The 15988-nt window shown below is 41.9% G+C and overlaps 1 protein-coding gene across 3 annotated transcripts in view; it reads right to left on the bottom strand.

The window, feature by feature from the left end:
- Positions 1-1677: 1677 nt before the first annotated feature.
- The window catches only part of sbno1 (strawberry notch homolog 1), a 37442-nt gene continuing 23131 nt past the window's right edge, over positions 1678-15988 (bottom strand). For 2 of the 3 annotated variants that reach the window (XM_033043887.1, XM_033043888.1), the window contains exons 18-32: positions 14874-15047; positions 14525-14688; positions 13481-13612; positions 13262-13397; positions 12854-12966; positions 11831-11902; positions 11447-11546; positions 9901-9975; positions 9657-9803; positions 9483-9577; positions 8921-9013; positions 8575-8712; positions 7775-7851; positions 4484-4677; positions 1678-4164 (exon numbers count right to left, since the gene is read on the bottom strand). In XM_033043887.1, coding sequence (XP_032899778.1) covers positions 4022-4164; positions 4484-4677; positions 7775-7851; positions 8575-8712; positions 8921-9013; positions 9483-9577; positions 9657-9803; positions 9901-9975; positions 11447-11546; positions 11831-11902; positions 12854-12966; positions 13262-13397; positions 13481-13612; positions 14525-14688; positions 14874-15047 — 1853 coding nt within the window. In that variant the 3' untranslated portion in view covers positions 1678-4021. The remainder of the gene's footprint in view (positions 4165-4483; positions 4678-7774; positions 7852-8574; positions 8713-8920; positions 9014-9482; positions 9578-9656; positions 9804-9900; positions 9976-11446; positions 11547-11830; positions 11903-12853; positions 12967-13261; positions 13398-13480; positions 13613-14524; positions 14689-14873; positions 15048-15988) is intronic. The other variant, XM_033043889.1, reaches the window with a different exon arrangement.

Here is a 15988-nt window from a genome sequence, read left to right as displayed (position 1 = left end):
TCTGGGTATCCTTTTCTTCTCAACTATTTTCTAATCCTTTTCCCTGCACCTGTTAGCAATACAGCTTGGAAACATGCCCTTCAACCCACCAGGTCCACAACCTCACTGATTCTACATGATTCTACAGAACCAGTGGATGTGGTGTATCTGGACTTCCAGAAGGCTTTCGACAAGGTCCCACATAAGAGATTAGTTTACAAACTTAAAGCACATGGCATTGGGGGTTCAGTATTGATGTGGATAGAGAACTGGCTGGCAAACAGGAAGCAAAGAGTAGGAGTAAACGGGTCCTTTTCACAATGGCAGGCAGTGACTAGTGGGGTACCGCAAGGCTCAGTGCTGGGACCCCAGCTATTTACAATATATATTAATGATCTGGATGAGGGAATTGAAGGCAATATCTCCAAGTTTGCGGATGACACTAAGCTGGGGGGCAGTGTTAGCTGTGAGGAGGATGCTAGGAGACTGCAAGGTGACTTGGATAGGCTGGGTGAGTGGGCAAATGTTTGGCAGATGCAGTATAATGTGGATAAATGTGAGGTTATCCATTTTGGTGGCAAAAACAGGAAAGCAGACTATTATCTAAATGGTGGCCGACTAGGAAAAGGGGAGATGCAGCGAGACCTGGGTGTCATGGTACACCAGTCATTGAAAGTGGGCATGCAGGTGCAGCAGGCAGTGAAGAAAGCAAATGGTATGTTAGCTTTCATAGCAAAAGGATTTGAGTATAGGAGCAGGGAGGTTCTACTGCAGTTGTACAGGGTCTTGGTGAGACCACACCTGGAGTATTGCGTACAGTTTTGGTCTCCAAATCTGAGGAAGGACATTATTGCCATAGAGGGAGTGCAGAGAAGGTTCACCAGACTGATTCCTGGGATGTCAGGACTGTCTTATGAAGAAAGACTGGATAGACTTGGTTTATACTCTCTAGAATTTAGGAGATTGAGAGGGGATCTTATAGAAACTTACAAAATTCTTAAGGGGTTGGACAGGCTAGATGCAGGAAGATTGCTCCCGATGTTGGGGAAGTCCAGGACAAGGGGTCACAGCTTAAGGATAAGGGGGAAATCCTTTAAAACCGAGATGAGAAGAACTTTTTTCACACAGAGAGTGGTGAATCTCTGGAACTCCCTGCCACAGAGGGTAGTCGAGGCCAGTTCATTGGCTATATTTAAGAGGGAGTTAGATGTGGCCCTTGTGGCTAAGGGGATCAGAGGGTATGGAGAGAAGGCAGGTACGGGATACTGAGTTGGATGATCAGCCATGATCATATTGAATGGCGGTGCAGGCTCGAAGGGCCGAATGGCCTACTCCTGCACCTAATTTCTATGTTTCTATGTTTCTATGATCCCACTTTTGCATCCACTCCCTGCACTCAGGGCAATTTACAAAGGCCACAACCTACAAACCCACACTTCTTTGGGATGTGGGAGAAAGCCCACATGGTCACATTGAGAACTCCACACCGAGAGCAGCCAATGTCAGGATCAAACCTGGGTCTCTGGCACCAAAGCAGGAGACTCGGCTGCCAGATGCTCCTTACCGATAACATTTAGTCTTTATGATTGTTTGAATTCAGCTCAACCTCTGCACATCAATTAACCCAAATTTTTAAGGATTAAGGAGCGGATTGCAGGGAGGAAACGACAAAGCAGCCAGTTGACATCAACACCGCTGTACAACACATCCTAAAGTCTCACTTTATTGCAGAATTGTAGTGGTTAGTTTGGAAGTGAGCTGTCAAAACCAACATGAAGAAATTAAACTATTATTCATCATTCATTAACGAGAGCTCTGAACTGCATCATAAAAAGACTGGGAGAGTAAAGATTTACAATTACCAAGGCCAAATATTCTTAGTTTGACCAACATAGCAGAAAGTATATTAACGACATTCGTCAAGTGAATCTTGATGTTGAATTGAAATGAGTGGAGTGCACTCAAGCTGAGGTGACTTTATGATGCCCAATTTAAAAAGACAAAAAAACTACAATGAGAACCAGCACCATAGATACTGAGAAAACAAATACAGTGACTCAGGAACCAGAGCCAAATAAGATTTAAATTCTCAAGGCAAATGTTCCCACGTCACACAGCCAACTGCAGAAGGAACCAGGCAGCAAAGAATAAAACACTTGAGAACTGGTGATAAAAATCTAAGGAACACCGGAATCCGACTGTCAGCATCATCCCCCCATAATCAGAAAAATGAGGACATTTTGCAACCACTTCACTGTTCACCAAGGCAACAGAAGTAGAATTTAGACACAACCAGTTTATAATATTCTGTTTTTTTTATAATTTGTGCTGTTCAGTCACACCCATACGCATGCACACACACTCTGTATCCTTCCTATAGACACACATATAGGGAGTGTGCACCTCTTTCCATCTTTTAAAAATTCTACAGCGGTTTCCATTAATACAATATGATTTATTAATAGCTTGCTGCAAGAGCCTCGTGCCTTGCAGTAACTTATTGTCGACAATTCTAAATTTAAATATACAATTATAAACAATTGAGTATCTTCAGTAGTGCAACTTGTGCCAGCATGAAATGGCAAAACTTCCTTCACTATTCTGATAAAGTTGACAAAACTATTTATAGTCAAAACAAAGTATTGGTATCATAGCTGAGACTATACACATCTGTACAGTACAAGTTTTACTAACTGAATATAGACACTCTGTTAAATACTTAACAGCATTGAATTGTGTGAACAGCACTTAAGGACACCGCACACAGTGCAGTTGTCTCCAAAGACTCCCTTCATACATTTGACACCCCGACTAAGCAATTGGCTTCACCAGCATGTGAAACGTGCAACCAATGTACCATGAATCAGTCAGTATGCAGAAGAGTACAAGATGTACATCTTTAACTTGAATTACAAGCTTTGATACTTCTCACGACCGACAAGTGGCAGTATTAAAACTTCCACCACCAGCCATGCTGACATGCATTACTGTCATCTGCAATATTCCACTATGATTCAAACAACAGCTTATGTGTACAAACTGCTCTCTGGTTTGTTGAAGGATGTGGTTTAAACTATAAGAGTTGGGTCAAATTGCATGGAAGAAAATGAGTAACCAATAGCAGGGGAGCGATTAAATATGATGGAGCTGTTATAAAGTGGTTCTGAGAATTTTAATATATAAAAAAAAAAAATCACCAGATAATTTAAGCTTGTGCCATGAAACACTGAAATACAGAACATACAGTTTGTCGTTACCCAGAAATTATATACTGTGGAGAAAGGAAACATATCAACATATTCAAAACAGCTTCTGTATAAAGCAATTAGATCTCTGCCCTCATAAATCTTCAAATATACTGCCTCTTTTTTTAAATAGGCTGCGATTTTTGCAAATTTTTTTGCATCTTATTTACATCCTGCTTATAGGATATACATGATAATCAAACCCTGAATAAATGTTTGTTCAGTTTTTAAGACTGCAGGTTAACAAACCCACACTAGAATTAGGACAGATCCTACGGGGTTGCTACTGCACTAAGTTTGTATTTAAGATGAAACATTCTAGGCGGTTTCAGCGAGTGACGCAGCCTTCAACATGCCTCCAGCACCAGAGCACCCACACTTGTAACAGGGCACAGAATGGCCTCACTCATGCTACAGAACAGGACATAGGAAGTTGTGTTGAAGGCAAGGTATTTGACTGGTGTGCAGAATGGGCACACACTCACCTCCATTACTGAAAGGGCAGAAATGGACGTTGAAAGTCATAGCAGCTAGTGTCAGAAGAGAAAGTGCCAACAGAGTTTCAGGAGGAAAAGAAGAAAAATCAGTAAAGACGTCCCAATGTCCAGGCCTTCAACTTTCACCCATTCAATCAGATTCTTCTGATTTAATTAAAGGCAATCCCAGAGTCACTATTATCATCAATACTTCACTAATCAAGGAATCTCTTTGGAACATGACCGGGAATTCCTGCAAGTAGTGAAGGTCGCAGGGCGCTACACCTGCCAATTGCAGTTGGAGTGGCTTCAGGCCAGCAACTATGTGTTGCTCACGTGGCTCATGCTCTGCGGATGCAGTTGTTGCCACATCTGTTGCTGCTGCAGAGCCAGCTGCTGCGACTGGTCCGATGTCGACAGAATGTTCACCAATGGTGAGACACAGTTTTGAGGAATGATCAAACCTGCGGAGACGAGAAGAGCAAGATTAAAGGGTTGAAAATCAGAGCCGTCATCCCAGCCGGCACTTACATCAGTCATATAGCACGGAAACAGGGCCTTTGGCCCAACTTGCCCAGGCTGACCAACATGCCCCATCTACACTACCCCCACCCGCCCACATTTGGCCCATATCCCTCTCAACCTTTCCTATAAATGTACATGACCACATCAGTGATTTATTTATGGAATGGATGTGATCAGCACACAGCAGGCCAGACCTCACTCCCCCAAACAACACTGCTGCAATGAGAGATGTACACATACACCTGGCCACAAACTCACCTACAATCCTTTGCCCATCTTCCGTTTTCAATCGCACAATCTGCATTTTTACATTTGTCCCACTCACTGACGCCAAGACACCTTCCACCTTGGTCCAGACACTAAGAACCGAGCCACAGAGGACATGGTACGTGCGGCACCGCAGTCCAATTTCACAAACCATTCCAAGGCTCACCTTTTTGCAGTTTCCGCGCCTATTAAGACAAGGCAGAATAACGATCAAGTTTTGCATCTGAAAAACCATTATCCTCAAAAACACTTCTAAAATCGAAGTGCACTGTGGATTATCTTCTGTTGACAGCACGCTGGACTGATACGGATTTCCAGAAATGGACATGATATCTCCACATTGTGTCAACTTGATCACTAACAGAATTTCAATGTCTTGGAGGGGGTGGAGAAGAGGCTCCACAGGATGCTGCTTAGATTGGAGTGCATCAGCTGTAAGGAGCGTTTGGACAAATTTGGATTGTTTTCTCTGGAGCATCAGACACCTGAGAGGAGACCTGACAGAATTATATAAAATTTAAGAGGCACAGTTAGGGCAGATAGTCCTTTTCCCCCAGAGTGGAAATATGAAATAGATGACATCATTTCGATGCAAGAGGTAGAAAATTTAAAGATTTGAGGCAAGTTTTCATGACATACAGAGAATGGGAGATGTCTGGAATGCATTGCCGGGGGATGTGGTGGAAGCAGACATTAAACTTATGATTAAGAGGCATTTGGGCAAGACACAAACAGGCAGGGAATGAAAGGATATAGACCATGCACAAGTGTATGATCAGCTTAAATTGGCATCATGGACAGCAGACAGCACTTCCTTAAGTACCCTGCATCCCAGGGCCTGATGGTCTGTAGCCCAGGGCCTGATGGTCTGCATCCCAGGGTACTTAAGGAAGTGGCTCTAGAAATCGTTGATACATTGGTGATAATTTTCCAATGTTCTATAGACTCAGGATCAGTTCCTGTTGATTGCAGGGTAGCTAAAGTTATCCCACTTTTTAAGAAAGGCTGGGAGAGAGAAAACAGGGAATTATAGACCAGTTAGCCTGATATCGGTGGTGGGGAAGATGCTGGAGTCAATTACATAAGATGTAATAACCTCACGTTTGGATAGCAGTAACAGGATTGTTCCGAGTCAGCATGGATTTACGAAGGGGACATCATGCTTGACTAATCTTCTGGAATTTTTTGAAGATGTAACTAGGAAAATGGACAAGGGAGAGCCAGTGGATGTAGTGTACCTGGACTTTCAGAAAGCATTTGATAAGGTCCCACATAGGAGATTAGTGGACAAAATTAGGGCACATGGTATTGGGGGTAGAGTGCTGACATGGATAGAAAATTGGTTGGCAGACAGGAAACAAAGAGTAGGGATTAACGGGTCCCTTTCAGAATAGTAGGCAGTGACAAGTGGGGTACCGCAAGGCTCGGTGCTGGGACCGCAGCTATTTACAATATACAGCAATGATTTGGATGAAGGGATTCAGTAACATTAGCAAATTTGCAGATGACACAAAGCTGGGTGTACTGTGAGGAGGATGCTATGAGAATGCAGGGTGACTTGGACAGGTTGGGGGAGTGGGCAGATGCATGGCAGATGAAATTTATTGCAGATAAATGTGAGGTTATCCACTTTGGTAGCAAAAACAGGAAGGCAGATTACTATCTAAATGGCGTCAAGTTGGGAAAAGGGGAAGTACAACGGGATCTGGGGGTCCTTGTTCATCAGTCTATGAAAGTAAGCATGCAGGTACAGCAGGCAGTGAAGAAAGCAAATGGCATGTTGGCCTTTATAACAAGAGGAGTTGAATATAGGAGCAAAGAGGTCCTTCTGCAGTTGTACAGAGCCCTAGTGAGACCACACCTGGAGTATTGTGTGCAGTTTTGGTCCCCTAATTTGAGGAAGGACATTCTTGCTATTGAGGGAGTGCAGTGTAGGTTTACAAAGTTAATTCCCGGGATGGCGGGACTGTCATATGCTGAGAGAATGGAGCGGCTGGGCTTGTACACTCTGGAGTTTAGAAGGATGAGAGGGCATCTCATTGAAACATATAAGATTGTTAAGGGTTTAGATACGCTAGAGGCAGGAAACATGTTCCTGATGTTGGGGGAGTCCAGAACCAGGGGCCACAGTTTAAGAATAAGGAGTAAGCCATTTAGAACGGAGACGAGGAAACACTTTTTCTCACAGAGAATTGTGAGTCTGTGGAATTCTCTGCCTCAGAGGGCGGCGGAAGCAGGTTCTCTGGATGCTTTCAAGAGAGAGCTAAATAGGGCTCTTAAAAACAGCGGAGTCAGGGGATATGAGGAGAAGGCAGGAACAGGGTACTGATTGGGGACGATCAGCCATGATCACATTAAATGGCGGTGCTGGTTCGAAGGGCCGAATGGCCTACTCCTGCTCCTATTGTCTATTATGGACCAAAAGGCCTATTTCAGTGCTGGACTCTTCAGAAGTTGATAAATTAATGATACAGATCACTAGGTAGACTAATGGCAGAAAATAGAAAACGACATAACTAGCATAACTAATTATAGGATAAAATAAATAAGACAATATTAAAAATACAGTGGAGTAATACAGTGGATCAGGCAGCTTCTCTGGATAGGTGACATTTTGGGTCGGGACCCTTCTTCAGACTTCTCTATAGGATACCAACATAACTAACATCAGTTGAGGCAATGGGTAGGAGGGGTTCAAAGACAGAATTTTTAGTTTCGAACTCAAGACTATTTTTTAAATTCAAGAAGTGACTGCGAGTCATGAATGCTCTGTTCCAGCAGGTGGCAGAATATGAAACGTTGCTCACATTCACTGCAGCAACAATTTACAATCTGGAAACCACTATCCAGCTGTCCACATACACGTAATCAAATGACAGGGCAACACCCATCCACAGACCAGGCTCTAACCCATACCAGGTAAAGAGCTACGCATAGTCACCGGAATTGTTGGCCAAGGCCTCAGTTAGTTGTACTGCAGTTGCAGCTAGAAATTGGATAGGAAAACCTCAAGCAAGGAGTTAAGATACAGACTGAACTGAAGCCATTACCCATTCAACAAGTGGATAGCACAGAAACTGACAGTGGGACTGTGGTAGGCAACTAGTAGTGGTACCAAGGCAATGAGCCCACCACCAAATAGCACAAATTAAGTCTGAAGAAGGGTCTTGACCCGAAACATCACCCATTCTTTCTCTCCAGAGATGTTGCCTGTCCCGCTGAATTACATCAGCTATTTGTGTCTATCTTCGCACAAATTAAAACATTGTTAATGATACTAACCAATATGCATGAGTGCACGTGTCTGCAGAGGACTTGTACTGCTCCAACCAATGCAACTCTGCTTCCCCAGAGGAGACCTGCGATGGCAGTCACAAAAGGTTAGGAGCTCAAGATCACACCGCCCACAGCATCAGTTAGTAACATTATTAGTAAGGCAACAGACATGCTCAAACACATTCATCAATAATATGGCAACATTTTTTGTCAATGCCAGACCCAGAACTTTCCCCATTACCATGGCACAGGAAGTCAATGTCACCTGTGAGCATTCCCATTAATCTACCCCCCAACTTACTCCCTATAACCTGTTCTCTCTCATGCCCATCTACTGCCCTCGTCCCCTCATTCTCCTAGCAACTGCAACTTGAAAATGGCGCCAAACTGGTGTCTCAGTGCACTGCTACTATACACTTGCACTGTATCCGAGATGCTTATCTATGATGTATCTTAGTGCTTATGTATAGTGATACTTGTACTGAACTGTACACAAAAATGCATTTCACTGTACCTCGGTGTATGTGACAAATAAAGTCCCATGCCATACTAATTTACCCTAGCCGCTCATCTTTGCGATGTGTCAAAGTCACATAGCATGAAAATAGACCATTCGGCCCACCGCGCCCGTGCCTGCCAGATGGAGGGAGAAACATGGAAAACCCGCGAGAGCACCCAGTGACGGAGGTGCGTGGAGCTGTGGGGCAGCAACGTGCCACTGCGCTGCTTGAGGAAACAAAGCAACATTATGTCAGTAACCGGCATGTCCACATACCACCAGGTTTGTTTAGCAAATTTTCCTTCACCTTTTTATACTTCTTTTTTACGTCAATATAATTCTCCAGCTTGAGCTGTTTGCCAGTGTTTGGTCTGTACATCATAAACAGTCTCTTCTTGGTGTTAACTTCCTTCACAAGGATTGCTGTCTTTTTGTTATTTCTTATCTAGAACAAAAGGACATCATTATATTTGCAATTAATTAATTCTGTACAGTACTCTCCCATTTCACTGTCAATGTACAAAAAAAAGACATTTGATGATAATGGAAGGATATCTTTTAATACCAATTCAGTTCCAGCTCATGGACAAGTGCAGCAGGATGTGATCCACAACACCAGCCAGTCTTTACTCCACCCCTTTCCCTTCACATACCTGCATTGACAGATAGAAGCCGTCATCCGGTCCCATTTGCTCTGCCCAAATCTTTGTAGCTTCTTCCCAGGACATTCCTCTTTCAACACTTACCTACAAAGACACATGCTTTGTTAAAACTCCAAAATTGTGGTAATCAAACTGACAAATTCTATTAGGGTATTTGAGTTTCATGTCATCATCAATCATGCTTATGATAGCTGTGCTCCTCAGCTGCACAACGTAATGGGCTGGGAATAGGAAACGTTCCCATTTGGAGCAACCTGTAAATTAGCCGAGTTCATCTGATAGATCAACCGTTCAATTTGATTCCTGTATAAGCAGCAGGAGTTACAAATGGTCTCAACATCCAAAGCTTACCCAAGATCTCACCTCCCGATAGTTGAGCAGCCATTCCCTACAGCAGCTCATACACCTTAGACAAGGACAGAACTCTGCCTTGATGGTGTTCTCACACAACTTTGAAGGTCCTTTGTGCTGAACTTCAGGAAAAGGCCAGGTTAAAAGGAAAACAACTAAAGATCCAAAATACAAACCACCTCCCCAAACGGGTAGAACTTACAGTGTACAGTTCAACACGTCCTGACACCGAATATCCAGGAGTAAGGAATTTTTTAGCTTCTAGTTTCTTCACCTTCTCATCCCCAGAACCCAGATCTGTCCAAAATGAAAAGCAAAAATTGGTAAATCGGGGAAGACATTTAAAATAAATTACAATATAAAATAAAGGACTTACCTAAAATTCCCATATCATATCTTCCATTCTTTTTAGCATTGTGAATGACAGCGGTTAAAGTATCTGAAAAATACTGGAAGAGTGCGTTCTGTTGGTGCACCTCCATGCCTAGGATCCGGTTGAGGAATTTGCCGATATTGTTGTAATCTGCAATGCATTAACCACATCGTCAGCCAAGCTTGCAGAAACAGAAACACAGATTGCAGAAACACTCCTTAAGATCAGACTTTCGTGAAAATGTTACCTTTATCCAGTGTAAGCAGTCCTGAACGGTCTTCTATATTTATTAAACCAACACCAATTAATCCCTGTCGAACATCTAGAGATACAAAGGCACAGAAGAGGTTACCTGCAATTAACTTAATAAAGAAATTAAAACAAAAACAAATTGGGAAAAAATAGCAAACAAAAGATAAAGGGGAAGCAATTATTAGAGCACGTTTAGAGCTGATTAAAGGACCAATAGATGGTGATGTAATTCTTCAGATCTTGCAACTTTCCAGTTTCATTACTGTTAATATCCATGGTGTTACTTGTTGGGTTAAAACATGAGGACTTGTATTCTAAAAGCAGTAATGTTAGTTATGCTCTACAATATTGTGGATACTGCCTTGGCTGAACACGCCCAGAACTCAAGTGGCAAAAATAATCAAACAGGAATTGTGCAAGTTAGCACCAGGAAAAGGGGCATGTCTCTACTGACTCATCAGCATCTGAGACCTTCCACATAGGCACATAGATGTGCAGCGAATGGAGGGACATGGATCATGTGCTGGCAGATGAGATTAGTTGATCTTGGCATCATGTTCAGCACAAACATGTGGGCCGAAGGGTCTGCTATTGTGCTGTACTGTTCTATATTCTAAAAAGCAAAGGCAAAAAGAAAGGCATGGCTCGCTCAATGAGGTTAATAATAAAAGCATCGAATGTCTAGGTAGTTGAACCGTCCTGTGGGCAACATTGCTGCATCATCTGGGGGAATTCATAACAGATCCTGCATCCTTGGGGACCACCAGCACAAAGTGTCTACAGCTGCTCACACTCAAGGTGTTTCAGCCTTGACGCAGGAAGGAGCCAGTCTTAAAAATGGATGTGCCACCACAAGTTACAGGACATGAGGTGTTTAAACTCATCATGGTGTACCATATGAAACAAACCAATAACTTGGTGTTTATATCATGGTCAGATAACAAACAGCTCACTGGAAGAGCTGTTGACGTATCTGTACGAAATGTGCAAAGTTAATACAGCTCCCTTTTGCGAGCTGAGTGATCATGTGAATTGTGTGCAGATTTCACAAAAAACCTTTAAGCACCATTCCATGTAGTTAAGTTTGTTCTGTTTGGCGTGCAGCTTTACTGAAAGGAAATCTGACAATCAATTTGAGTTCATTTGTGTAAACGGAAATGAGATAAATGATGACGGGACACGCCCAGAACTAAAGAAAACTTCCTTTTCTTTAACATGTGCTGTGGAATCTTACACATTTATCTGAAGATTCAGGCACAGAGAATTCTTCATCCAATATTGCAAGGATTGTATGTGAACTTATGGTTCTAATGCAGTCTCAACTAAGATGGAGCGCTCAAACTCTCTGCTGTGAAGTTTGAACCATAACTAACTTATCCAGAAATAGAATGCTGTAAATGAACCAAGGCTGCACTAACCGTAAAAATGGATAGGTGTGAAAGAACAATTTTACTTGGGTGACAAGAACTTTAGAAAGCAGATTAAACCAAGCATAGAGTTCATAACAGCGGATACAAGTTAAGTAAGAGTGTGTACTGTACCTTTGAAGAATTCCCCATGGTAGTCTTTCGGTGATGACACCAGCGGACTGTCTAGATTTACAATGGACTTCATGACTATTTCCAAGGCATTCCGTCCATACTGTAGAAGTAGCAAACAGTCCATCACCACATTAGAATTGTGGCAGCTTATCAGATTATGTGCATGCAACATATTATTTCATTCACAATGAGCCTGAATCTTATTGCCACTTCCTGGTTTTTGTTTTGATGAATTAAAATTACTGTGGTCATGCCATTTCTCATTTCAATTGCAAAATACATGCAATAACTTAGAAAAGTGACTAAATATTAAATAAATTGTGAAAAGTAAAATATGCAACTGTAAAACCCCATTATTCCTCACCCAGATAATTAGAACATTACCTTGTTATCAAAGTTAAACCTGCTCAGGTCTCTGGTTTCAGTGGCACGTCTATCACCATGAGTTAGGGCACCCTGTCCAAAAGGTAAAACAAAGTCAACATCCTAGAAAAAAACCCTCAAAAACTGTAGGCACTGCGAATTTGAAATTGAAAGAGAAAGTGTTGGAAAACACTGATCAGATCAGACATAATCGGGAGGAATTGTTCTCAGGTTGAAGATACTGGTTGGAACCAGGAAGTAAGGTATACAGAAATAATATGCTTCATATCATTAACATGAGGCAATGGTGCACTCCAAGTACAGATGTTACAATGCTTCCTGAAGCAGTCTTGTGAATCCCAACTTCCTATGCAACGAATAACATCAAAGTATCTAGCTCCAGCCATTGTTAAATCCCCAAGATGATTTTTGAAACATGTTCATAAAAAGGTCCCTTCAATACTGCCCAAGCAGCTGCTCTTAAGGTCATATGTCATAGGAGCAAAATTAGGTCATTCGGCCAATCGAGTCTACATTCAATCATGGCAGATCTATCTTTCCCTCTTACCCCAATTCTCCTGTCTTATGCCCATAACCGTCAACCATCACCATTTCAAGAATGCAACTTTCTCCTCTCTGGAGGAAATCGTGCCGGCTGATTGTGAAAGAGGCTGTTAAATGTCTTTCCTTCTTCTTTCCTTTCCCAACTGCTCAGTTGATGTTGATGCTTCGATATGCTTTTGCAGAATATATTTTATATATTTTACCATGGTCAATGAAGTAAATTCAGTCATTTCATGAACTTCTTTAGCAGGTCATGAAAGCAAATAGACTGCAAACATATCAACTGCAGAAAGATCTCAACATTTCAGATCTAGTTGGCAAGTAATGAGGATGGAATAGGGAGAAAGACAACTAATAAAAATGAACCTGGGTGGCAACGTTTTGGGGCAGTTTTTTTAAATTTCTCCTATTTGTTGGACTTGGTGTGAAACTGGAAATGCAACCTTGTTGGAAATGTTGTTTTAAAAGTTATGAACTTACCAAACTTTCAAGCCTCTTTGCAACAATAGAAGCAAATCTCTGTTCACCTGCCAATTCAGATATTAGAAAAACATACTCGGGTGAAGTCACCTGGTTTGACCGATGTGTTCTACCTGTGAATCAAACAATAATCAGTTTCCAGTTCCAGCAAAAGCAACCACTTTTTTACCCAAAATACGTTGATCTTAAAAATCTCAGATCCATTAATTACAGCTGCAGATATTCAGCAGTGGAGCAGATGCCTGCTGATGGCAATCAGTGGTGAGGAATTTGAACATTTGGGTGATTTTGGCCAACAATTCCCTAGCTTCAGACATTACATCTAACTGGCACAGTCGGTCTTCCACCAATTGTCTTTCTAAACTTCATGTACAGAGAAGAGGGAACAAAACTGTGGCGGGCTCTCACCAAACTGTTGAATGGCACGGTCTGCACTCCAAGGCAGCTCCAGTGTCATGTGCACACGTCGCCGTTGGTTCTTTACTCTGCGATCTGCTTGCAATGAAATCCCAGAACTGGCTGCTTCCGAAATTATCGCAATATTCTGGTGTGCAAAAAAAACAATAATCAAAAATGATAATCAGAGCACCGCCTGTAAAACAAATGTCTGACGAGAACTCCTCATACCTTCTCCCCGTTCATAAACCGCTGCTTTTCCGTGATGTTGAGGATTTCCACAGGAACATCAAGTTCGGACCGAGACTCGTAAGATATACTGCCATCATCGTTGCTCACAACCCTACCTTTCCGGCCTGTCATCTAGAAAACAACATTTCAATTCAAGAAGTTTAGCAACATTTGAATTACAGGAACATTTCAATATATCAAACAAGGAACAACAGTAATTAAAGATGAATACTATGAACAACTTAGTCATTTATATGATTTCATAAGCATAAGCAGAACATTGCCTTTTGTCAAGGATGACATTTTACCAACTTAAAATCTTATTTTCTGAAATAAAAAAAATCTCTAGGAAGTAATTAAAAATGAACACATTTAATAGCTGCCTTTTTTTGGTTGACTTGTTCTATGCCCCATTAATGAAGGAAAGCATTCTTAACCAACTTCTCTTCCTGCGCAGGGGTGAAAGGCCGTACTCACCCAGCTTCCTCTCATCCTCAGTACTACTTAAGCTTTTACCATTTATTGTATAGACTTATTTGACCTTCCAGAATGCAATACCTCCATTTTTTTTCACCTGTCACTTCTCTGCTTTTATTACCAACTCAATATTATTCTGTAGCCACACTCTCCTCCTCACTTTCAACATCACTGCCAATTTACACAAGCCATGGTCTGAGAATGACAAGCAAATGTCCGACCTCAATGCATGCACCAATTATGATGTGTGGCTGAAATCTTACATGTGTTTTTGTTTACTCTCCATTTACAAAGATCTGTGCCTTTCTCGCCAAACTCCCATTTCACACACATCAACTCAATTTCTCTGCTGCCTCCATTTGAGATTGCTACATTGTGTTTACCTCCTATCACCATAGGACCCATCTTCACTGTAATCCCAACAGATTAAAAATCCTATTTTGCATGGTTGTTTCCTTGTGGCTCAATATCAGGGCTCCTGTGGAACATCTCATGGCATGTCCACCTTACAGATGCCGGTCAGTTACAGGTACATGCACGTGACAACATGGTTCTCTTCACACTGACCTCTGCCACGTTGTCCGGGCCACCAAGCTCGTCTATGAGTTCGTCCAGTGTGTTGGGAGGTAGATCTTCAGCGAGCCTGTCCAGTCTCTCGAGTAACTCTCGTTTCATTTGCTGGGCTCTTTCTACTGCGTCTTGGCTGGCTACAATACTATGGCTACTGTTACCTAGAGTTTTATTTGGAGGAAAGATAAATTTATTTTTCTCGAAAATGGACTCTAATCCTCTGCGTGCTACCAATGCAAGATTAAAACAACGCTGTTTCACCCACATAATAACAAACATTGCACTGTACTAATTGGTAATTCTGCACAGGTTTATTAACCTTTTCCCACATTGGCAACACTTATACCTGAAGGAAGTGCATTGTTGGTTGTGCTGCTTATTGACGTGGTGGAGAAGCTGGGCTTTTTAGATCCAAGGCCAGATGCTAGCAAGGCACTTTGGATAGAATCTGGATCAATGCTTTTCTTTTTCTTTTTCTTTTCTTTGTCTTTCTTCCGGTCTTTCCTTACTAACCAAGGATCTATTAAAAACAGAAATGAGAATGGTCACTAAAAATGAAGGATATTGGGAGAACCAAAGGATTTCTTAAAAACAGATAATGAAAACAATTAGCTGAGGTCACCAATGATCAGTCAATGATCAGCTTCACCACACAATCCACAGCATATCTACACCTTGCCATCAAATGGCCATATCAAATCCCTTTGATTTCTGCTCCTCTAAAGTCATCCTCAACCTCCAGCCCTGGGAGAACACAGATCTATCACAATCCTCTCCATCTCTTAAAATATCTCAGTTAATATGCCCAACAGCTGCCATGTCTGACACACCCTTGGTGCACCTCATCACTATCTATTCTCCCATTCCTTTCATCTTCATTACAAACAGAATCCTGAACGAATTCACCTGCTAAAACCTCCTGAAGACCCAGCTTCACCATCTCCCTGCCCCATTGAACTCGTACCCCTCAGAATTCTCCAACCTCCACATGACTCTTAGGTTAATACTCTCAAGACAGTCACATGGCGGACAGTAGGAGTGAAGTCATGGATGATTTGTAAGGAGAAGACACCATCTGTGTTGACTGATGAAACTTTTTCACATGCAACAATGGGAAGTGTAGCGTACTGAACAGTGAGCAGGACAAAGTACAGCTCAGCATTATTGATATGGAAATATATTTTGCTACAAGATATCATGCACTAAATGCCCTACCCTGTATTGGCGCACTGTGGATAGCTTGATAGTATTCATGTATAGCCTGTTCTTTAAATGTATTGTCTGTTCTTTAAATGATAGCATGCAAACAAAAGCTTTTCCCTGTGCCTCAGTACACGGGACAATAAACTAAACTAAGTTCATCTAAATTTTTTCTTGATAAGTCTGGACACGTCCCACATAACGGAGAGTTTTATAACCTCATCATACTTTCAATTAAGGTTCATCTGTCTGTGTGGAATT

This window comes from Amblyraja radiata, chromosome 25 (assembly GCF_010909765.2).
Source record: "Amblyraja radiata isolate CabotCenter1 chromosome 25, sAmbRad1.1.pri, whole genome shotgun sequence".
In the NCBI taxonomy this organism is placed as follows: domain Eukaryota; kingdom Metazoa; phylum Chordata; class Chondrichthyes; order Rajiformes; family Rajidae; genus Amblyraja; species Amblyraja radiata.
This window is presented reverse-complemented; position numbering and strand designations above follow the sequence as displayed.